The following is a 24,396-nucleotide window of genomic DNA, read 5'->3' as shown; positions in this document are numbered from 1 at the left end:
TATCTGTAGATTTTAGTATTTGTTGGGTTCCTGGAGCCAATCCCCTGTGGATACTGAGAGTTAACTGTATATACAAAATAGTACCATTTCAACATGTGATCAATTAAAAAAAATTTTAATGAGAGATCTTGCAGTCCTTTCTTCATACTGGGTTTTCAAAATCTTGTGTGTATTTTACATCTTCATCACATCTCAATTTAAAATAGCCATATTTCAAATGCTCAGTAGTCACATGTGGCTAATGAGTTTTGTATGGAGCAACACAGTTTTAGACCATCAAACTTAAAGACCAAAATTGCTGGCCTGTCATTCCAAGCCATTTTCTGAATAATCATCTTTTCCTTACTTATATCCAAAACGACTCATTTATTTATGTACTGATCTCTTGTATGTATGCATGATACTCAATACACATTGGTAGAATGAGTGAATGATAGAATGGCATTGTGATTTATTTTAGAAGGATATTAAAGAACTCGAGTGGAGGGGAGGACTTACCACTAATAATACACACAGTAGTGAATATGTGTTGCATCCCTAACATTAGACAAGATACCTGAACATTATCGTATCATATACTGCTCATTGCATAGTTTACAAGATTGATATGATCAGCCTCACTTTTAAAAATAATTTGAGGTTTAGCAATGTTTAGTAACTTGCTCAAGGTTAGGATCACAGTTAGTTGCAGAGCCAGATTTGAAACTACATTTGTCTCATTCCAGACTGAACTCTTTTCACTATACCATACTGCCTTATATGATAAGACCATGAGGCTGAAGAAATAGCAGAGAGTGTGAATTCATTCTATCAAGTTAGGAAAGACATCATTGCTTACTGCAGTCACTGAAATTTTCTCACTTTAATGTTATTTATAGAGAGTAGCAAAATTCTTTCATTGTTTCCACAAATTTTTCAATTTGTTTCTAAAACATTCATTGAAAGGGTATTTAGAAAATTATATTTCATTAGAGAGAAAGGAAGAAAATATGTAACCTATATTTTACAGTGCAAAGTGGAAACAATAAGTGATTAAATAGTTTCACAAAGATATTAGTAGTAGAATCATGAAGTTACTATTATTACATTCCTCTTCTCAACCTCTTCTAATCACTAAAAAATGTCCTAATTAGATTGAGGTTACGAAGTAGGATGCTAAATTAGGTAAGTCTCTTCTTTACCTATTCTGTAAGGTAGCCTGCCTGTTGAAAGTCAGAAAATAATGCATTCCTGTGCATATGTAATTGTACAGATAATTGCCTCTATCATTTAAAAATATCATTTGCCAAAATGGTGTGTATGATTAATTATGTACATTTATCATTGAGTAGACTCAGGTACATTATAAAATCCTCTCCCTATGCTCATGCATCTTTCCTCCCTTCTTGATTTTTTCAATGTAAGTCATTTAGTAATTCACAATTTCTTTTTATTATTTCTTAAGCCATAATTCACCTGCATAGGAACCAGTTGCTAAGTTCCCTTGTGGCTGCAGATAAGTTGCTCTTTTTGCTTAGGACATCAAGGGACAAGGATGATGTTTAAAATCTTCCCTCTTGATGTATGGATGCTCCTAAAGCTAAAATCCTGGGAAGAGGTCCATTTACTGATATTCAGGTATCTCCCGTGCCATTTCTTCAGCTCCAAACTGTACATTTTTGGGCTTCAAAGTCAAGGGGTACCAGGCTGGGAGCGGTGGCTCACACCTGTAATCCCAGAACTTTGGCAGGCCAAGACAGGCGCGTCACCTGAGGTCAGGAGTTTGAGATCAGCCTAGCTAACATGGTGAAACCCCATCTCTACCAAAAATACAAAAATTAGCCGGGTGTGGTGGCTTGCGCCTGTAATGCCAGCTACCAGGGAGGCTGAGGCAGGATACTTGCTTGAACCTGGGAGGCAGAGGTTGCAGTGAGCCAGGATCACGCCACTGCACTCCAGCCTGGGCGACTGAGCAAGATTCTGTCTCAAAACAAAAAACAAAACAAAACAAAGTCCAATGGTACCAAGGAAAGAAAAGAATTAATGAATTAAAAGTATATAGTGATCTTGAAATCCTGACATGTAGAACTTACCTATAATTGATGTAATTAACAGTAGTAGAACTATTAGAGAACAGCCTAAATCTTTAACATAAGGCCTCCTGATAGGCTCTGTGGTTCTGCCTTGCCCTGGAATCTCAGAAGAGCATTTGGAATGATCCTACTAGACTTAAGTCTGATCCTCAGCTCTGAACTCTTCACTCTTTCCCCTCATTCGGGACTTTATTTTTTTGAGACGGAGTTTCACTCTTGTTGCCCAGGCTGGAGTGCAATGGCATAATCTCAGCTCACTGCAACCTCCACTTCCCAGGTTCAAGCAATTCTCCTGCCTCAGACTCCCAAGTAGCTAGGATTATAGGCACGCACCACCATGCCCAGCTAATTTTTTGTATTTTTAGTAGAGACGGGGTTTCACCACGTTGGCCAGGCTGGTTTCGAACTGAAAGGCTTATGATGCCTAAAAGATCTGGCCCCTGCTCCCCCTAAGATATTATCCTCTGCTTGTTCCTTCACTGGCTCTTCCCAGCCACTGTGGCCTCTTGCTGTTCCCCAAATACTCTGTGTACTCCTTCCTTTCAGAGCCCCTGTGCTTGCAGTTCCCTTTGCCTGGACCAGCTGTCTCTTTTATTAGAGTGGCTGCTCCTTTACCCCTCTGAGGTGTTTATTCAAATGTCATTTTCTCACTAGAGCTTTCCCTGTCTTCTTGCTCTAAGATTGCAAACCTCTCCTCCATCAGAAACTGCCTATTCCCTTTCCCTGCATGATCATTTCCTTTGTATCACTCTTTAATGCATCATGTATTTTACTGATTAATCTGGCTTATTAATTTCTCCGTCTACTAGAAAGTAAGCTCCATGGGGCAGAGATTTTAATCTGGTTCACTGATGAATTCCTAGCTCCTGGAACAGTGCCTGGCATATAGTAGGTGCCCAATAAGTGTTTTTTTATTGCATGAATGATGACGTCTTCTATTTTTATTTGTCAACTCTGGCAACCCTACTCTTCAGCATAGTAAAATTGCTCAAACCTATATCCACATAACTCAAATTCCCAAAAGAGGGCAGGCCCTTACTATCCCAGCTCCATTTACAAATCTCAACAAGTACCCTGAGATGCCTAATTTAGTAGCATACTCTCCCCTGTAGTGGTGATAGGGCTGTGGTGGTGTTGCAGGGTGCTAGGTCATGGCAATGGATAGCTTCACTAGGATCGGAAAGATGGGAGAAAAAGTTCTCCAACTGAAGGATGTTAAGCAGGCAGGCAGTGTTAGTTCACAATAGGATCCAACAGTTTTATAATAAATTGCTTTATTAATTGTCTCTGCTACCTGTTAGACTGTAACATAAGCTCCGTGAAGTTAGGGAACAGCTTGGTATTGCTTGCCATTATATCCTAAAAGCATGGTACACATTAGAATATACTTGTTCTCAATAAATTTATTAATGAATAAATGATTTTATATATTTATGAATGAATACATGAACGAATGAATAAATGAGTGAACAGCAAACTACAATGAAGGCAAATTATTAACAGGTTCTTTGGTGGCATCAGTATAAGGGAGATGTTATGTGACAGAAATGTTTAATGGTATTATGTTGAGAAAGCTAGGTGGAGCTATCTATAATTTGGATTTACCTGTCAACCTGCCCAAGCAACACTTTCCTCCAGTACTCAGTAATGAAAACTGTGAATTTGCCTCAGGCAATTTTGTTTTCTTCACTCCATTTCTGACTGGCTCCCTTTGAGGTTATCACGTTCCTTTTTAGAAATGGAAAGACCTTCAGTTAGATCCGGATCTAGGTTGCAAGTATTTCTTTAAGGTGGGTTTTGTCTCTCTGCTGGGGTCTATTGTGTGGAGCTTCTCTGCTTAAACCTTCCAAGGGAAATCCTTTTCCAAATATTTGAGAGTCACTTGACTGTCCCTCCCTCTTATCTCCACTGCCTTTTGTATAACCCTGAGATCTGGTTCCTAATAGCAACCACAGGAGAACACACCGTGTAAGGTACTAACACACTCATTCATTTATTCATTCATTCAATGTATATTTATAGAATGCCTACTACATGCTGTGCACAATGTTAAGCTTTGGAGAGATAATGGAAAGCAATCGAACTAGAAGAGGAAACAGATGAAATAGCCAAGCAAGTATGGAATTTCAATCAGGGCACAGGTGGTATAAAGAAAATGACCTCAGTGCCATGTGGTTATTTAGAGGAGTCTTGGTCTATTCTCTGGGGTCAGAAGAGATTTGACTGAGGAAGTGACATCTGAGCTGAGGTTTGAAGGATGAATACAAGTTAACCAGGTAGGACCCTAAATATTTTGGACAGAGGCGACAGCATAAGCAGAGACCTGGAGACAAGGAGATGCATGGCTTCTTTGAAGACTTGACAGAAGGCAAGAGTGGCTGCAGTTATTGATGTGGCAACAATTTTATGAAAAGAGATGACAGGAAGCCAGAGATCAGCTTGGCCAGGGCTTGTTATCCATGTTAAGGGTTTTATCTTTATTTTGAAAGATATGGAAAGGCATTTAAATGGTGAAGGATGACATCAGGATTTCTCTTTGGAATAGATCAATCTGATTGTAGAGTGGGATAGACATTGGACAGATGTAAGATTACATGGCTGAGACCAGTTAGGAGGCAACTTGATATAGAAATGACAATTTGAAAAACAAATTTTTACATTCCTTGACAGAATACTGAGTCCTCTGCTTTATCAGACCTGTCAGCTAGAAGTTCTTATTTGGGAACCGGTGGGGGATTTTATTCTGATCTTGGCATGCTGGAGAGCAGGAGTGCCCAGAGCAGTAGCTCTGTCTGTTGAAAGAATAGATGCAATTTTTTTGGACTTGCTGTCTTTGAGGTATTGGAGTACAGTTATGTTGAAAAGTCAACCAGAAGCCTGGGGAGGTGGTTCTGATAGTGGCAGACAATAAGTCCTAGAGCTGAAGTTGGGAGACAGCCATAAAGAAACTATAATTGGAGCTGTAACTGTGGTTGGAATTGTTAAAGAAGATCATGTTGGTAAAGAAGGAGTCTAAAGAAAAACACCTATATTTAAGGAATGGGTACTATGTATTTATTCATTTCACAAATAATCATTAAGTTGTTTACTATGTGCCTGGACCTGGACTGTGAGTGACAGATGAAGTGGTGGAAAAAAACAGTTGGAGATTAAAAAAAAAAAAAAAAAAAAAAAAAGACAACCAACTCTGCAAGTGCGAAGTAACAAACTCCAAAGGAGAAGAAGGAAGGATAGCCAATGGTTCAGTTGCTGCCAAGGAAGAAAATGCAGTGAAAGATGGAATGATGACTTTGAGTTTGTGGATTAGACTCCACCCTGGATGGCACTCACTAGAAATTTGGATGAGTAAACTTGGGCTAGTAAACAGACCTGCATATAAGGGACACTGACAAAACCTTCCTCTCATTTTAGAACTTTACAGGAAGATGAGATTTGACATATAATATTTCCCTTTATAATCTCACTTCCTTGAAATACATCTATTCCATCTACAGAAAGACAGCTGTACTTTCCTGGGCCTGCCATGGCTGTCAGCCAAGAGCAGAGATGTTGTAATTTGAAGTTGACATCAAGATGACCCTTACAGGGTCACTATAGTTTCTGTCTTGTGGCAGATCCTCCTGCTGAAATATGAAGGTGCCATGATGTTAAATCAATAGTAGTGAGTGATGCAGAGATTTGAGTTGAAGCTAAACATAGCTTCCTTTGATTTTACCATTTCATTTTTCTTGCTGGACACCACTTTAGAAGAAGAATCACCTCTGGATAAATCATCTGCTCAGGTTTGCTCTTCTAACCAAATGACATTATCCAAGAAGATAAGAAAAGCCTGAATGTTAATTGTATTCATTCAGGGTTCCATATTAGGCTTGTGTTGAAGACAGCCTCCCTGTGAAATTTATAATGTAGCAGAAACAAACATTTTTGTTAGACTTATTTGGAAAGTTGTGATTACCAATTACAAATTTAACACAAAGTAATTCAGTAATGAAAAGGTTGTGAAAGAATAACATTTGAGCTAAATAATATTCAATTTTTTATTTCCAGTAATGTAAGAAGAAGACATATCTGTTATTTGTTGCTGTATAACAAACCACCTCAAAATGTGGGGACTTACAAGAACCACTGGCAGTTTAGGCTGGGCTTTGGTGCACAGTTCTTCTAGTCTCAACTGGGCTTCTTCATGCATCTATAGGCATCTGCAGACAGCTGCCAGTCATCTAGGTAGCCCTGTTTCTGGGGATTGGATTGGACACTAGGAGTGACTGGGTTACATACCTCTCATTAACCAGAATGCTAGCTTAGGCTTGTCTGCATGGCAACTGGACAGCATTCTTACAGGAATGCTTGAAGACTGCATGAGGCATGGCTCAAAATTGGTACAGCACTGCTTTTGCCACATTCTGTTAGCCAAAGCAAGTCACAACATCAGTTCAGGTGTAAAGGGTAAAAAACAAAACAAAACTCTATCTATTGATGGGGAGGGAGACTAATTGCAAAATTACACTGTAAGGAGGTGATTTGGGCCATTTTGCTATCTACCACAGATGATGCATCATTTTTATACCATTTGATTTACATATAGGTGGATAAAATGTACAATATTTGAACACTACCTTTGGAAGGGAAACATTTTTATTCTTTTCCTTGATGGCAGTTTCAAACTAGGACCTTCCTTAAAGCAACCAGTGAGGATGGAATTGTGTTAATGGAATCATTTTCTACTTCATTTTTGCTTCTGTAACTGTAAGGAAAATCCTCATGTTTTCAGTGGCTGTTACTCTAGGTCTGTGTGACATAACCAATCATAGACAAAGCAGAACTTCTTAACGGCAAGAAACACTATCTAGCTGCTGGCCTGGTAATCTTGTATAAAAATTTCAGAATTGCCATTGGGAAAAGAACATTTACTTGACAAATGATGCTATTTCCATTTTTGTCTGCCCAATTTTAAACTCTCTCTTATTAAAATGGCAAATTCTGTCCCCAGAATATATTGAACAAGTGAAATGTGTAACTGGAAGATACACACTTCACCACTTCACTTTGTAACATACAGACATGGATGCAAGGACATTTCATGGAAAGGGAGTTTTAAATTATTTTGCATGCATATAGAGAAAATAAAACTTTTTGATGTCTTGGCTCAAACTGAATGGGATCTCAATAGCCCATGTAGTACTTTAAGATGATTTATTATTATGCTAATATTGTAATGTAATATTTATTAAGCATTGGAAGTGTGCAGAATACTAGATAGTCCACATAAAAGATCCTGATGGATTTCAAGGAAAAGGGCTAAAAATGCACTCTCCTAATCCACAGGAAAAGAGGGTAATTCAGAATCTAGCTGAACCAATAAATCCTATTTAATTTAGCATACATCACATGCCAAAAAAAGAGAGACTAATGGAAATGGAGAGTGATAATCTCTGATTAGAACGTAGTCATCTTAAGAGCACACGTTCCTCCCCATACTTGAGTTTAGAAAGAGTCAATTCAGTAAAATATTTCTCATTAAAAAAAAGTTTTGGCCAATAATTCTCTGCGTTATTACCTGACGTTCTAAGATCATAAGTTAAAATGGTTTCTATGGAGACCAGCTTTAAAACTATTATCCCAAACTACAAGATGAAATGCTTTTAAAAAAATTATACTTTAAACTGTAACTTAACAGCATCACAATAAAATTTACAATGTTGGCATAAGGCATTTAGAAGTCTCAGACTAGAGTTATAAATCTGCAGTAGGAGAACAATTTTTCCCAGACTCGAAAAATACTGACACCAAAATCCCTCTAAAGAAGTCTTTTATCTAAAAAAAATACACATAATATGAGGAAAGAATATCTTAGTCTGCCATAATTCTACACTTTACTTTGCTTAGCCAGTTTAGATCTGGAGGGGGAAAAAAGTAAAGCCAAAGCTAAAACAGGGGCTTAGAAACAGCATTTCCTGTTTTATATAATCATGGTTACTAAGGGTCATATCCTCTATTCATCTTTAAGTAGAATTCTCACAGAAGTTGATGAAAATAATTTGGTGAAAATTGATTGAAAAATAAGTTATTTCTCTTTCTCTCTGTCTATATGCTCATTACAGATGTTCTGTGTATATGTGTGTGTGTGTGTGTGTGTGTGTGTGTGTATCAACAAAATTTTTAAAAAATATATCAGCTTTTTGGAAGGCTCTATGCAAGTAAAAGAATACAAAAATGCATACTTATATGCTTTTCTTCAACCTGTTAGGAGAAACATATCCTAATTATTAGTTTGAATGCAGAAAAAAGTACAAATTAAGTTTGTTTCTGAAAATTCTATTTGTATTCCTTTTTTAAAAACAAGTTTGCTGTAGATATCTAAGATTACCATTGTAGTAAAACATAAATACAAACTTTTATTTTCTTTGATAATATACATTCATGGTAATACGTATTCTTTTAAGCAAGGAATGTAGTAAAATATATTCATTGCAAATAGAAATATTTGCAAAGAACAATTCAGGAGAGTATATACATATTTTTAAAAAAATTTTTCTTTTTTAGAGACAGGGCCTTGCTCTGTCATCCAGGCTGGAGAGTGGTGTAATCATAACTCACTGTAGCCTTGAACGTCTGGGCTCAAGAGATCCTCCCGCCTCCGCTGAGTAGCTGGGACTACAAGTATGTGCTACTGCACCTGGCTAATTTTAATAGTATTTTCTGAGACAGGGTCTTGCTACGTTGCCCCAGCTGGTCTTACACTTCTGACTTCAAGTGATCCTCCTGCCTCGGCTTCCCAAATTTCCTGGGATTACAGGCTTGAGCCACCACACCAGCCAGAACAATATACTTTATGCTGATTGATCTATTAGCTTTATAAAATACAGATAAACTTTATTTGTTAATTTTAATTTAAAAATCTGAAGAGGGAAATACAGAGGAGTAGAATGTATATGCACATTTTTGTTAGTAAAAGACAACCTGAAAATGACTTATGGGAATAAAAGTACTTACTAATGTAAGCTTTATGGTTGAAAACTGGTCACATAAATGTATGTATGGTATATGTCCTGAAATCTAGATAATGAAAAGTGATGTGGAAATTGGTTACATCAACCAGTCCTTGCTTGCTTTTTAAAAAAATTTCATATGAGCACATACACAATTGTAATACATAGAAACATAACACGTATTTACAAATGTGCCTAATTATATGGTTTATGTTGTTTACCAAAATGACTGGTGAAAGTTCTGTGTGTTTAAGAAGTTTACTATGTTGGTTTTATTTAAAATATGCTTTGAAATGAGCAAAACAACAAATAGACTAAGTTCATAAATAAAACCATTTTTAAATGCCTCTTTCAGAATATTGCAGCCCAACCTGCAGGACTGCTTCTGTTTCTCTGTAGATTTAAGGAAATAAACTCTAGCAAACCCCAGAAAATGAAGGGGAGAATGAGGAAAAGGGAGAAAATTCATGATGGAATTGAAGGTCACAGGAATGAAAGAAGAGATGTAATACTCTATAGATTTTTTTTTTGATTGTACACAGAAGAGATAACTAGATCAGGAATAGAAAAGGAGCTTTTCTTAAAGTCTCTGAGGAGAGAAAAGTCAGCAAAGAGTTATTTCTGAAGATTCTTAGGAACTTGTTATAAAAAAAGGTGGGGAGGGGAGAGTGCTTTATTGGTAACTTCAAACAGTCTGTGGGCAGGACAGCTGAGTCACAGTTTGGAGATAGGATCTGAGCTTCTTGGAGCTTCAGAATTTATTCTAAATGTTCTAGGAAAATAGCAGGGTTAGCTTAAATACCATTATGTTAGTCATCTGTTAGTTTTGTGTTTAATTATTATTGAATTTTTGCTCTAGAGTTTATTTTCTTTATTATTTCTTCTGGATACTAGTTCTAATTTAATTGCTATATTGAAAGTTGCTTAGGACTGAGGAATTTGATTTGCCAGCTTATTTCATTTATTTGTCTAGGTACCCTGAGCCCATAGAACTCTACTTCTATCTGGTGGCAGCTAATTCAAATTAAAAACTAATCTATAAAAGAAGATTAATCATATTTAAGCTTTGCCCTGCAACCACATCTTGGAGATGGCACTCACAGATAATTTGGTGTCATGTAAAAATTATTTAAAAGTATCAGTATCACTTCACATTAATAGAAATCATGAAATTCTCTAAGGTATCAATATTCTGGTCTTAATGGTGAGTTGGGCTACTTCTCCAGATAAGTAACTGCAGAACTTACTTTTGCCTGAAATATTAGTTAAGGAAAAAATAAATTACCAGTGGTTATTTATTGAGATCAGTGGTTCTCAGTCCTCTATGCTCATTAGTATTTCCTCGAGAGCTTTTAAGAATTGTAGATCCCAAGTCCCCCTCCTAACCAGCTAAAACAGGAAGTGGAACCCTGGTATTGTTTTTCGTTGTTGTTGTTGTTGTTTGTATGTTTGTTTTTAATGCTCCCTAGGTGATTCTAATTTGTAGCCAAGGTTAGAACACCGATCAAGGTAGTTCAAGGCCAAAAAATTAAATAAACGCATAAATTCCTATTTGTGCTTTAATTTGAGGCATATAAATTATTGCTTCAATGGCACTTGCTTTAAAACCACCAGTGCACCCAGTAGCCTATAGCTTTAAATGGAAACAGAATTGCAGGTAAGCCCTTTTATAGTCCATTACCAACCTAGTTTTTCAGGTCTCAGCTCCCTACAACACTGTCTTGTCAAACTCGAAGCATTCAAACATTCTTTGCATTTTTTTTTGTCTCCACGTTTTTAGGTTCTTACGTTCACGTTCACCTCCTTCTATACCTGGCAAAATACTTACATTCCAAAGGCCATTTAAAGTCATTTAAAAGTCATTGCCTCTGTGACACTTGGCGAATTATAGTAAAATTATTTTATATAATGCTGATTTGTATAAATGTAAATCACATGAATGTTTTCCTGAAGAGACAAAGTCACACTATCTAACGGTAAGTGTACAGTTAATAATATAGCTCTTCAAACTCTATTCAAGTACAGCAGGTCCTCAACGCTGTTTGGTTCAACGTCACTTCGTCATAATGGGTGATGAGGAAAAAAAAATCGATTCCGGGCCATGGTCACTGTCTGTGTGGAGTCTGCACATTCTCCTCATGTCTGCGTGGGTTTTCTCCGGCTACTCTGGTTTCCTCCTACATCCCACAGCTGTGCTCGCTAGGTTGTCTCTAAGCTGTGCACATATCTAAATATTCTCAGTCTGAGTGAGTGTGGGTGTGAGTGTGAGTGTGAGTGCACCCCAGGATAGAAGGGTGTCCTGTCCCGGGTTACTTTCCTCCTTGAGCCCTGAACTTCAACCACTTGCAATCCTGAATTGGAAAAATTGGTTAAATGATCTTACTTGTTTTTATTAATCTTTCTCAAATGTATGTCTAGCTCACATTTATTTCAGTGTTTAACATTAGAAGTGTTTTGGTCTTTATTTGGAAGTTTGGTGACATTTTTGTGACCTGAGATATGCACAGGAATTTAACTCGTGTTTATATCAAGTAGCCTATGGTGAAATTGTTTTTCTTATATATGCCACTTCGCTTAAAGTCACAATTTCCAAGAACCTATCCCTGACATTAAGGACTTACTGTATCTATCATCCCACTGCCTAGTAACTTCCATACCAATAATTACTTAGGCACATAATCCCAGAGTCATTAGATTTAGGTTTATGAATTGTTTCACGTAGACATTTGAGTTATGTTACGAACAGCTGCAAATTTCAACATCTTATTCCAATCTTATGAATCACTTTAAGGAAGAGGACAATGTATACATTTTTTTCTGTTTAACATGGGGCTATTCAAACTTTGAATAATAGAGATATTTAAATATGATGACATCCATATTTTTCTGATGTATTGAATTTTACCATTTGGCTATCGTATGTATTTCAAATGGGAAATGAGTGGATACCATTTCTTTTTCTTCACCTTTTTTTGGCTTTGATCCCACAGGAAGCCAGCTTGCTAGCTCCCTGTTACCTGATAGTTCCCTGAATAAAGACTCTTCAGTGAGGATCAGCATTTTACCCCAGACAGGAGTCGTGAATTTTCTTCCTAAAGATACACATATCTCTTAAAAGAGTCCAGAATATTTCCTGCAAAACTGTCTCTGTCATATGAGCACCTATTAGAGCCACTATCAGAAAAGCCAAGGAAAGAAATCCATCTTTCCTGCAACAGCAAAAACAAATACACCCTAAAATGGGCCAAGAACGTGAAAATCAGCAAGATTAGAGACCAGGGAAAAAAGCGAATAACCCTTTAACTGAAAATTTGATTTGAAAAATAAGAGCTTATCCATTGGTTCTCTCACTTCTTTCCCCACTTCTTTCTCACTGCTGGAACTTTGTGAAACATACAGATGATGGAGGAGTATTTATGTTGACATTCTGAATTTCAGTTTTTAATAATTAGGCAGATGGTTGGTTTGTGGTAAAGTCCATTATTGTGCAGATTGCAATTTGTATCTAGTCACAAAACATAAGTCACTTTCCTAGGACGATTTCAGGATCTTTTCAGATAGGAAATATTACTGTAATTGAAAACCGACTTAACGTTTAACCAAGAGCCCATAACATCCAGGTACCTCCATGCCCCTATGAACCGTTTCTTTTCCTCTCAGTCTTTATTGGTCATAGCCCTAGACTTTCCACCAAATTGAATCCGGCCTGAGCTGCAGGCAATGCCCCTGCTGGGTGCGGACTGCAGGCCCACCACTGGAGGGCGTCTGGACGCTTCCAAACAGCTCTGAAGCGCCTAGAAATCCCGTCTGAGGACTGGAAAGCGCAGGAGGGAGAATGTGAGATTTGATTTTATTGGATTAATAAGTAAAAAGGAGAGCAGGCAGGTGTGGGAGCAAAACTAAACTGCCTTTTTTCTCTTGGGGATCTGCCCTTCCCACTAAGGCAGCAAACTCCCCAGAGACCATGAGAAAAATACCGCTGCTCCCGAGCCCGCGGACCCCTCAAGGGCGGGTCGCGGGGACCTGTGGCCCCGCAGAGCAGGCGTCAGGCTCGCTTCCCGGGCTCTGGACCACAGTGGAGACGCGTCCCGAGGCACTGGGACAGTCTCGCTGCCAGGAGATCGCGCTCCGGTGGCGGCTGAAGACCCAGGCTTGCAACCTGCCCCTGAAGTCCAGAACCGAGGGGCCTTTTCCAACAATAAAGGAACTGCTTTCCTTCCCACACCCCCACCCCCGGCCCCCATTTCTTTCCGCACCGGGTTCGTTAAAGGCGTTTATTCTTTGGGGAGTGGGCAGCAAATTACCCTCAAGGTTGAAATGGAAGAGGTGTGAGGTTATTTCTGAAGGGCTCGTCTGCCGCATTCATTTCCTCTCTGTGGAAGGTTCGCGCTGAATTGTAATCACTTTAAACTGTGATTTGCCTGATTTTTAAAAACGTGTTTTCAGAGCATCACTTTAAAGAAAACTCGCTCCTGCCCAAGAATCTTTAAATCCCAAGTGGGAAGAGGAGGGTTGAAAGGCACAGGAGGGGTGCTCAGATTTCCAGATAACCCAGCGCCAGGCATGGTGCGGCGTGGAGAGCGTATGGAAAGGACAGGAACGCGCACTCCCAGAGGCTCTGTCCCAGCCCATCCGTCACCTGAGGGGTACCAGAGACAGATGCCGGCTCTCCAGTCAAAGGGTGGGCACCGGTTCCTTTAAAATCGAAAGACCCTACTCCCAGGTAGAAAGATGTCAAATCATTCCTTAGCCTAGACGGAATTCAGCACCCAAAGGGTTACACGTGGCTGCCGGGCTCGGGCGCAGGAGAGGGCGCCTCGGCACTCCCAGTAATTCAATTAGTCAGGTTTCTGGAAGGTGGGGCGGGGGGAGGGGGTAGGAGGCGTGGGGAAGGGAGGAGATTAGGAAAACGCCTCTTTCTCGTGGAGCAAACCAATCCAGTTGGAGTAAAGAGAGAGGAAAAACCCCCAATCTGTAAGCAAACAGCAGGCCGTTCCCTGACTGGCTGCTCCAGCTATTCGCCCCCCACCCGCCCGCACCCTTCCCAAGTAAACGGCGTGGAAGGAGGAAAAGAAAAAAAAAAAAAAAAAGCAGTCCACATGACCCGGGCCGCCGCGGCAGCAGCGCTGGCTGGGCGCGGGCTGGCGGCACCTCCCCCTGCTCTGTCCGGAGCTCACACCCGCGCTCGCGCCGCCCGCCCGCTCGCCAGCCCCGCGCCCCGCGTCCCGCGCAACACGCCCGGGCGGAGCCCCATCCCCCCGCCCACGTCCACGTTCACGCTCGCGGCCTCGCGCTCTGCTGAGGCTGCTGCCGCTGGGTCGCCGCCGCTGTCGGCTTTACACGCAAGTCATTAACGAGGGGGCGTGCCCGAGGAGATTTTTTCCCATAAAGCATTTTTTTTTCTCTCTCTTTTTTCCCCCTCTTTTGCAAAACTGACTTTTGCAAAACCCTTTCCACTTCTTGCCAGTCGTTTCAATTCCTCCTGGGCTGCTCGTGCTGCTGCTGCTGCTGCGCTCAAGTTTATTTATTTTCCCGCCTGGGTAGGGGTTTTAGGATTCGGTTTGTGGTTTTCACCTCTGTTGCTGCTGCTGTGCCTAAGGAGGGAAAGAGGAGCAGCTGCGGGAAGGTTTTCTGATGTAGTCATCGGGGAGGTGCCACTCGCTCGTGCGATCCCTTTTTTTTTTTTTTCTCTCTTTTCCCATTTCAAACTGATTGATGCATCTCTACAAGTTGCTAGGCTTGGACCCGCCGGAGTCGCAGGGACACTTCTGAGAGCTCACCCCCGGGCTCTTGGCACCGCGAGTGGGGGCTCAGTCTCCCTCTCGGAAGGCGATCGGAGACTGACATCAGCCCATCCAGGAGTTGGAGGGATCCATTTGAAAGTGATTGTTTCCCCTCCCGCTCTCCAGCCGAACACTTGGGTTGTCGTCGTCTTGCAGGTTTAGGCATCCCAGCTCCGCCAGGCCGGCTGGCCTTAACCTCTGCTCTTCATTTACTGTGGTGCACCCACACCCAGCCAAGGAAAGCACGCGCAAGAAATCCCCGAGCCTCGGCCAGCACCCGGGGTGCCCTCTTCCGCTACCGCCGCGGTCCGACTGTGCTGGGGGACCTGCCGGAAGACGCGAAGAGCCAAACTTTTCTCTGAGGTTTTCGAGGCAAGACCGCTTCTCGCCGGCGCAGCTGCCGCTTAACCAGTTCCAGGACACCAACAGGGCTGGGTTGCGGCTCCGGATCCCCACCCTTCTCCGCGCACCGCCCGGTACCGCAGCACCTACGACTCCTCTGAGATTTCTGGGGGTCGTCCGGCTAAGGCACAGAGGAGGCTGAGGAAAGGGGTTCTCAGACTCCCGGGACCACAAGCGCGCAGCCCCCTATCTGCACGTCGCCTTCCTCCTGCAGTTTCCCACCGGCCGCCAAAGTAACTTGGAGGGAAGCGAGGCGCAGTGCGAGGGCCCTGGGCGGCGGCGGAGCCGTGCGTAGTCCGCTGCGCCGACGCTGAGCCGGGCCCGGAGGGCCGGTGTATGTCTCCCCGCGGCTGCGGCGCGAAACTCCCGGTGACTGTGCAGCGCGCGCCGCCGCCTGCCCCGACCCGCGCTGCAGCCGCCCGGCCCGGCGCGCACCTCCCTCTCCCGGGGTGACCGGCCTGCCGCCGCCGCCCGAGACACAGCTTGGCACCTCTTCCCCCGCCCTCGCCGCCGCCACCACACACACGCACGCTTCTCTCCATCTTGTGATTCCTTTTTCTTCCTGAACCCTCCAGTGGGGGTGCGAGTTTGTCTTTATCCCCCCCACCACACCGCCTTCTTTTCTTCTCGCTCTCCTACCCCTCCCCAGCTTGGTGGGCACCTCTTTCCTTTCTTGCCCCCCTTCATTTTTATTTATTCATATTTATTTGGCGCCCGCTCTCTCTCTGTCCCTTTGCCTCCCTCCCTCCGGATCCCTGCTTTCTCCCCGGAGTGGCGCGTCGGGGGCTCCGCCGCTGGCCAGGCGTGATGTTGCACGTGGAGATGTTGACGCTGGTGTTTCTGGTGCTCTGGATGTGTGTGTTCAGCCAGGATCCGGGCTCCAAGACCGTCGCCGACCGCTACGCTGTCTACTGGAACAGCAGCAACCCCAGGTAAGCCGGTAAGGGGCGGAGAGCCGGGGCTACCCGGGCCTCGGGGCCCTGCGGAAGGAGCGGCGGCGGGGATCCGCGCGCACCAGCCGCTGGCGGCGCGCACCCTAGGAGCCTGCGTCGCCCGGGCGCTGATGGCTTTAGGCGTCGGCGGGAAGCGCTCGCGTCGCGCCCCTCTTTGTTAAGCCGCCGCGGAAAGGCCAGGTGCCCCTGGGAGTCCCCGGGGCTGCCCAGACCAACTGTTTCTGCGGGGCGCGGGGAGACTCGGAAAAGGGCGGGAGCCGGGGAGTCGGCACTTCTCCGCTTCCCAGCCCCGGCAGGCTGGCTGGCATCCGGATCCCGGCGCGGGGAGCCCCCAGTGTACGCCGCCGGGAGCTCCTGCCTGGACCGTGGGTCCGCAGGGACTGCAGAAAGAACCCACCGAACATCCCCCAAAGTTTTTTTTTTTTTTTTTTAATTTTTTTTTCTTTTTAATTTTTCCTTTTCTTTTCCCGGTGCGCGCAGAGAGAGCGCACGGGCTAGGGGAAGTGAGGGGGGCTGGGAAGCGGAAGCTTTAGGTTTTTATTTTCCTCTTTAACTGCGAGGAAATCATTCGGCCCCTGAGTCAGTCTGGGCCCGGCGCGCTTTGCAGTGGAGAGGATTCTCCCATCTTCTCCATCCCTCCACCCACCCTAGTGGGTTCAAGATGCCAGAAAGTTTGATCTAATACCGGGTTACGTCATGTGTGCGGAACAAGCTGCCAGAGTTGGCCCAGCCAGGAGGTGGGAGCCCTTCGCCCGCGGCCTGGCGATGTGCTGCCGGAGGAACGCGCGCGGTTACCTGGAACCGATTTGTAGGCGTCCCCGAAGCCCGCTGGGTACGCGGGAGACTAGAGGTGGGCGCCTGGGGCCGTCCTAGCGCGCGTGCTGGACACCGGCCAGTCGCAGACGTCCCGTGTTTTCGGACCCTGGGAGTGGAGTGGGGAGGTTATCCAGAGTGTCCGGCGGGGTCCTCCGGGTTTGGAGCAGTTCGGAACCTTTACTGCTTCCCGGTCTGTGCACAGAAGTCGGCCCCGCTGGGCCCATACCGCACTGCTTTCTCTGGGACAGAGGCTAGCTTCCAGCTGTGTCCCGGTCTCAGTGCCCTCCTAGGTACTATTTATTAAGAGTACCGATTGCATCTAAAATCACAGGTTTTTTCACTGGGCTGGAGTGGAAGTTGGGAAGAGAGAGGCGGGAGGCCCAGGGGTTAGCCTAGAATTGGTGCGCGTCCCGGGCTCCAGGAGAGAGGGTATCGGTGGGCGCCTCCAATTTTTTCTCCAGGAGAGAGGGTATCGGTGGGCGCCTCCAATTTTTTTCTGTGTCCGGCGGGCCCTCTCCGCCTGCCTCCAGCCTCCCCTCGGCATGCAGGCAAGAGTGGGATTCCCCGCTTGAGTAATGTCAGCGCAGTTGAAGATGGGAAGATTTTCCCCACAAGCAGTCCGCCGGTTACAGAACCGAGAGGGAGTTCCCCTTATCCCGCTAGTCCAGGATAGTCTTACTCAGGTAACTGCCCAAGTCCTAAATGAACCGCCGAACAGGAGTGGAGATAGTCCTAAAAGTTTGGTTCAAAAAACAAGTCTCCTGGAGGTGGGTGGTGGAATGGGAAGCGATTTCTTCTTTGACATGCCACTTACCACTATTAGGAAAAGAGAAAAAGAAGCCATCCTGCCACAGGAGATGCCTTTTATTAAAGCTGACAAGACAAATAGAGCAAGCTTTCCAGTTGTGATGGTGTTAAAAGCAAGTCTCATTTTGTTAGTTTTTTCCCCCCGTTTGTGCTTTATTAGGCAGCATATACGAAGCAGAAATGTGTATCTCTGAACTTTAGCACCTTATTAAATAAAGCAACACTGAAATTGTTTCGTTGAATTTGGGCTATCTTGCTCTTGGTTGTCTTTTCTTTCCCATTCCAAACTCCACAATGTGATCTTTTTCTCATGGCATTCATTTATTTGGATACTTGGGTGTTCCAGTGTTCCTGGCTTAAAACGGAAAGAACCAGCAGCACCCCTACTCTAACCCCCCTTCTTAACCTGTCAAGCTAGACTGAGTTAGTTTGAGGACATTTTATCTTAGGTTATCTCTGTTTTATGCTTTTGATACTGTTGTTTGGTTTGAGATTAGCACATTGATTTTTGTCACAGGTCATGTTTTTTAATAGATCTGCCCTGCCTGCAGAAAACTCTTCTGCTCAGGATGCCACGGAGGCTTTGAACCTGCCCAGACAAAGTTGATCTGCAGAATTTTAAAATACCAAGAGTATTTCTAAATCGGTATTCTGATTTCAGGTTTGTGGAAATACCTTTCTATTTGATCATTATCAGTTTGATAATGGCCAAAAGAAAGAATGATGTACTCCTCTTAACCCCAAGAGATACAGCCCTAACACTTACTATTCTTAGGAATTTATGGACACATTTATCTTGGTATGTTATCACAGTTAAAAACTTACTTTAAAAACAATATTTTAAAAGTAGGCAGTTTTATCTCTGAAGTGTTGAATAAGATGTTGCTTTTTTGATGCATTAAGAAAAGTCAACTTGGATATAATTTTAAAGAGGCCACATGCCGAATAAGTATTTTAAAAATAAAAACTAACAGTTTTTCACAAACCATAGTAAGAAAATATTTCAGAAAATTTCCACGGGTTTAGTAAATTTTATAAATTCAGTGTTGTGCAATTCCTCTTCATATATGTTATTTTGTAAAGTAAGCTAGCCATGCTTTGTGTCTTTATATAGAACCTATCTGTTAAGATTTTGATAAACTAGAAAGACTTCAATCTTTTGAAAAAAGAATAGAGGACTTTAATTGCAACTTAAATAAATTTTTTTATTTTTCCCTCAGACTATAACTTCAGTGGGCACATTAAACTAATGATAATGTATACTGTGTCTAAATGAAGTAAATCTACTTTAGCTTATACTAACAGATTCAATTTGAAATTATGTTTAGGTAAAATCAGAATTAAATGTATCTTGATCACAGGTATTAAGTACAGTATCTTACTGTGTAACTTGAGTTATGTGTAACTTGTGTATCTGATAGGAGTTTATCTTCTACGTGGAGTTTCATTACTGCATCTCCATTGATAAATGAGCATCTATAGATGTAGTTTCATGGGAAAAATATTAAACTTATTTGTTGTCAGAATAGTTTTACTGTTAGAATCTATGTACCCAGGTATTCACTTCTGAGAAGTGGATACTGAGTTTTCAAATGCTGATAACTTTTTAGTTGGTAGTGTTTATTGGATAGGGGACCAAACTGATTTTATGTGTTGAATTCGCACAAATTTGTGAAATAGCAACTGAGAACTATCAGTTTGAATAGAAATATATGATAACATTTGCCTAAATGCATCTTCTATATTTCCAAAATTTGAAAACTTGTATAAGTTTTACCTGAAAGTGTAAATAATCAAATGATCCTTTTAATGTTATGCTGAATTCTAAACTGGAATGTCACTAAGTAACTTTGAGTAATGAAAATCCACATCAAGAAGAATATAACTATTTGTCCTTAATTTCTTTAAGAATGTAAAAAGATTTTAAGTAATGTTAAAAAGACTTCCAGTAATAAAACTTTATTTACAGTCCTCTTTAGTAGCTATGCTTATAAAGAGAGTCATAATACTAAGAACATGCCTATTCATCTGAAGTATGCCATAAACAGTTTTTGGTGCATCTAATAAGAATATACTTTTAAACATCGGGTGCATATTGAAAGTTCTTCTTGGATTATTTTGACTATTTGCCGAAATGACATTAGGGTAATTAAACATATCTCCTACTGGTTGGCATTATTGATGCAATAATCAAATAATACAGCAGCAAATATGACCAACACTCTTTTAGGAATACCAGTCCTCCTCAACCGGTGTTTTGCTTCCGTTAAGGTTTGAGTATCATCAATTTAAAAGGTTATACTCTTAAGAGGAAAATATCTCTGTAATTCATCAAGGATTTACTAAACTTTAACCTAATCATGTTTTCTTTGGACTTTCTCAATTCTTGTAGGGACTTGTAAATTAAACATTTCATATTAGAGTAGCAGGTAATTGACACCTTTTAGTTTTGTTAACATGTGATCTTGGAGTTGTGAAAGTAATGTGAATTCTAGGTCAACACTCCCAAATCCTCTGGCAGTACAGGTCAAATGTATGTGGCTAAGAAGAGAGAAGTAGTGACATTTTTTTTTCCCTAATCATATTCCCTTGAGTATTTTTCTTCTTTCAAAATTTACTTGCTCCATTAAAAAAAATCTGAGCCATCATCATTTTGATATATATATATATATATATACCAGTATACCGGCACTGTGACCTTTTCACTGACAAATAAATGAAATCAGCATGCTTTAAATCTAAGAATTTGTTGTGAGTAAAGATTGAATATTATCTTGGTTTTGAATGAGTTTTGTCACGAAACTTAGAAAGGATTGTCCTTATTCTTGAAATTTTAAATATTTAATGTAATATTTTGTATGTTAGAAACATAAATGTTCTTCAAGTAAAATGCATTAACTTTAAGCCTCAATGTAACGTATCACTTTATTAGATGTATTGGTAGTAATTTTATTATTCTGAAATTTATATCAGAATTTATGCAAGTACCAGGATAAAAATAAGGCAGTATGACTGAGATTTATAACCCATGTTTTTATGCTTATATGTTTGTAAGAGACCTGAATTGACTCCCCCCTGCCTTTTTTTAATCTAGAAATTTGTAAAAGAGAAGTATGCTTCTTGTTTTTTGGCCAGTTTTCCGTAGAATTTTGAAAAGTAGAGTTAGCTACTGAGATATGTTCTATCTATTTTATTCATTATTTTATATGTTCACAATAAACTATCAGAAATACTCAACTGTCTGATTTTTAGATGACAGGAACATTAGAGCTATTTGAGGCAGATTTGACTCTATAGTCTAATTTGGCATTTTCAGGGTAAGACCAAGATCAGTAAACTACTTGTGATTAAAAGTATCAGTCTTCAGTAGTTTATTACTGTCTGTTAGGTAATTTTAGTGGTGATAACTAAACCATCACTTCACTGAACTAATATCTTGTTGTCATATGTGTTGTGGCTAACAATCAATAGCTTCAGAAGCTTCCACCTTTGAAGGCTGAGGATCAGGTTTGGAGGGAACACTTAGTTACTTGGGTGCAAATTAACCTTGTGAATTTCTTGCCATTTAATCTTGCAGAATGCCTTCTGAACAGGCATTGCATTGCGTTCTGTCCACTGGCCTGGTTTCCTGTTGGATGAGGACAGATAAAGATGAGCGCCTCCTTTTCTCCCCTGTTGCTATGAACCAAGCAAGCTACCAGCTTCATGCTGGGCCAAGAAAATGAATGAATACAATTAGTCCTTCAGGAGTTCTGGCCTTTGCTAGCTTGGGATAAGTATATGCCAGAAAATTTACCTTTGAGAGAGAGAAAGCATTAAAATAAAAATGAACAAAATATGAGAATATGTTAAGAATAGAATTTTACATGTTGGGTAGCATTTGGTCTAGTGCTTATTGATTTGTTTTTTCAATATAAATCAATTTGAAATTTTTTATAAGATACCACTCAACCCTCCTCATTTTTGTGTATGTGTTGAATAACTTCTATAGTAATAAGGACTTAAAAAGCTGTGATACTTTGTTTGAAATAATGAACGACTCTATGTTGAAGATTCTGTATTATCAATTTTCTTTTCAGAAGCAGTATACAAACTGTTAAAATAGCATTCCTGATTAGAATATCCATGTTGCAAAGGAAGCCTCAATTTCCCTAAGCACAGTGAGGAAGGTCCTTGCCTCTTACCCAGGACAACTCAGTCAGATCAGCCTTCTGAACTGAGGAAAAAAATTGCCCTTTGATCATTTGTGACGGATAACACCTTCATTTTCAGGTATAAAAACCTCAAAGAGGAGTATAAGAAATGAGGTATTAATATTCACTTTTAATAATTTGTCTTGTGTTGGTGGTCTTAGCCAAACATCAATAAATTACTGTCTCTTTTAAGGGCCTGATTTATATTATCAAATTTATATTTTAGTCTGCTTTTCAACCTATGTCCTGAGCTGTTTTGTAGAAAAGTTTCTTGTGATTAATGTGAACTTCCAGTGCTTCTGAATAGGATATTACTCACTACTAGGAGATCTATTTCCTCTTAAATTTGTCTGCATTTATGTTTTCAAAATTTAGTCGGTCATAAAGGAGCACAATGACACAGGACCACTTAGCTTAAAATTAAAAATTAATCAAGTTTTTTTCTGACTACAACTATTTTGCATGATTTTGAGTAAAATCATTCCTAATATCTTCATATTCTTGATAGTTCTTTTTGTACTCTCTAAAGGATTTATTGTAAACTGAAATCTGTATGCTATTTTCTAATTGGAAAATTTGAGTGGATGCAAATTCTTGTTTTTGAGGCTTCTGAATATAATTTTCAAACAGTAAACCATATAGTTCAATGAAAACATTATTTTAAAATATTGAAAACTCTTATTTAAGCTAACTAGTTGCTGAGAGACAGTAGTGTACCACAGTGATGGTTAGCTCAGCTTTCATTCAGGTAGAATTCTATCATTTTCAATAAGGAAAAATAAACCTTTGTCATCTTTAGAAACATCCTTCATACAATTGACAGTTGACAGGTTGAAGAAAATGTTACTGTCAGGTCTTATTTTCCACTCAAGTGAGGAATAAAAATAGGTTTGAATGATTTTTAAAAATCTTATTTTAAAATTATTTCAAGATGGATAAAATGCTCTTAATTTTTATATGCATATCGGAATTGATCTTCCAGTTGCTTTAGGGAGGGTCAGCAAAGTATAGCTCAAGGAAAGATCGTCTAACAGTAAAGTTCCTATGATTTTTACTTTTAAAAAGTCAAGTACAGTTGATTTGATTGTAATAGGATATTACTGCCTGTTTTATGATTGGATTCTTAGGAGATATAAGATATAAATATTCTTTCTATTATTGCTTATCAAGTGACCTGATTTTCATGACTGATGATCATGATTCTGGTATGAACTAAAAGTAGAAGTTTGGGCATATGCTCTGGACAGTCATATATATTAGCAAATATGTATATGCCTTGGACAATCATGTTACTAGTACACATCGATTAGACCTGTTTTAAAAATCACTTTGCTATTAATGATTAAAAATAACTGCACAGTATAATATGTGGATTACCATGTGGAAGTACATGAATACCTACTTAGAGATTAGAAAAAATATGATTAAGTCTTATTTCCTGATTTAGAAAAGCTAGTTTTTTGGCTTTCAGTTAAATCAGCGTGGTTTTTTTTTCCCCCCTAGAAGCAGCCATCTTGTTTTAAGACCGATTTTATTTCTTTCGTGAAATTGGTCCAGAAATGAATATGGACGATAGAAAAGGACTAAACCACTTTATGATCATTTTGGCAGGGCTCTCTACATTTAAAGTTCTATCTTATTTGCGAACTCACTAAAATGCTATCTTATATTTAGTTGACAGAAAAGAATGTTTTAACTTAGTAATAATATGCTTAAACTCAGGCATATTATATATTAATGTTAAATGTTGGGCTGTACCATGTTTCCATAAATTTTTTTTATTGAAGCTTATACTTTATGGCTAATTTCAAAGGAACATATCAATAGCCCCTATTGTCACCTGCACCCCCAAATCCTGATCTCCTTTTTCTGATTATGCTAAGTAGTTCTTTTTATTTGTTGGTTGCCTTTTTTTTTTTTTTTTTTTAATTACTCAAGTCTACCAGGAATCTTTCTCCAGCAAAAGGTACTGATAAGAGTATAGGTACCTCTAAAAATGAAGCAGTTGGGGTTATTTAAGATAGATTACATTAAGCCAGAGCCTTTTTGTCTGAAATATAAGCTCTTCCTATCACATTAGAACAAATCTTTCTTGTGGGTTCTCATAGATTATTTTACAAGTAAATTCATATTTGTTACTAAAAATTGTGAGAGTATATCAACTGAGTCTACTATATTTTCTGTCATGTTTTGTATTTCTGGATACATTTGGAAAACCAAGTGACCTAGTAAACTTTACTAAAAATTTATACTATACTCCTTACTACTGCATGTGTTTGATGATGGCTGGGAACATTATTCTCATGTACTGCAGCAAAAACAGAGCTTCTGTAAAATTTATTTCAGAAGTAACCTGACTTAGCCTGATTAAGCTGGGCACA

At 40.5% G+C, this 24,396-nt stretch overlaps 1 protein-coding gene across 3 annotated transcripts in view; it reads left to right on the top strand.

Annotated features, from left to right (window-relative positions):
• The first annotated feature begins 14,337 nt into the window (after positions 1 to 14,337).
• The window catches only part of EFNA5 (ephrin A5), a 295,467-nt gene continuing 285,408 nt past the window's right edge, over positions 14,338 to 24,396 (top strand). The window contains exons 1-2 of one of the 3 annotated variants that reach the window (XM_078004020.1): positions 14,338 to 15,320; positions 16,019 to 16,178. In XM_078004020.1, the coding sequence (XP_077860146.1) occupies positions 16,054 to 16,178 (125 nt within the window). In that variant the 5' untranslated portion in view covers positions 14,338 to 15,320; positions 16,019 to 16,053. 3 annotated transcript variants of the gene reach the window in all.

The sequence above is a fragment of the Macaca mulatta genome, chromosome 6 (assembly GCF_049350105.2).
Source record: "Macaca mulatta isolate MMU2019108-1 chromosome 6, T2T-MMU8v2.0, whole genome shotgun sequence".
NCBI classification, from domain to species: Eukaryota; Metazoa; Chordata; class Mammalia; order Primates; family Cercopithecidae; genus Macaca; species Macaca mulatta.
The sequence above is the reverse complement of the archived record's forward strand: the minus strand, read 5'-3'. Positions and strand labels throughout refer to the sequence as shown.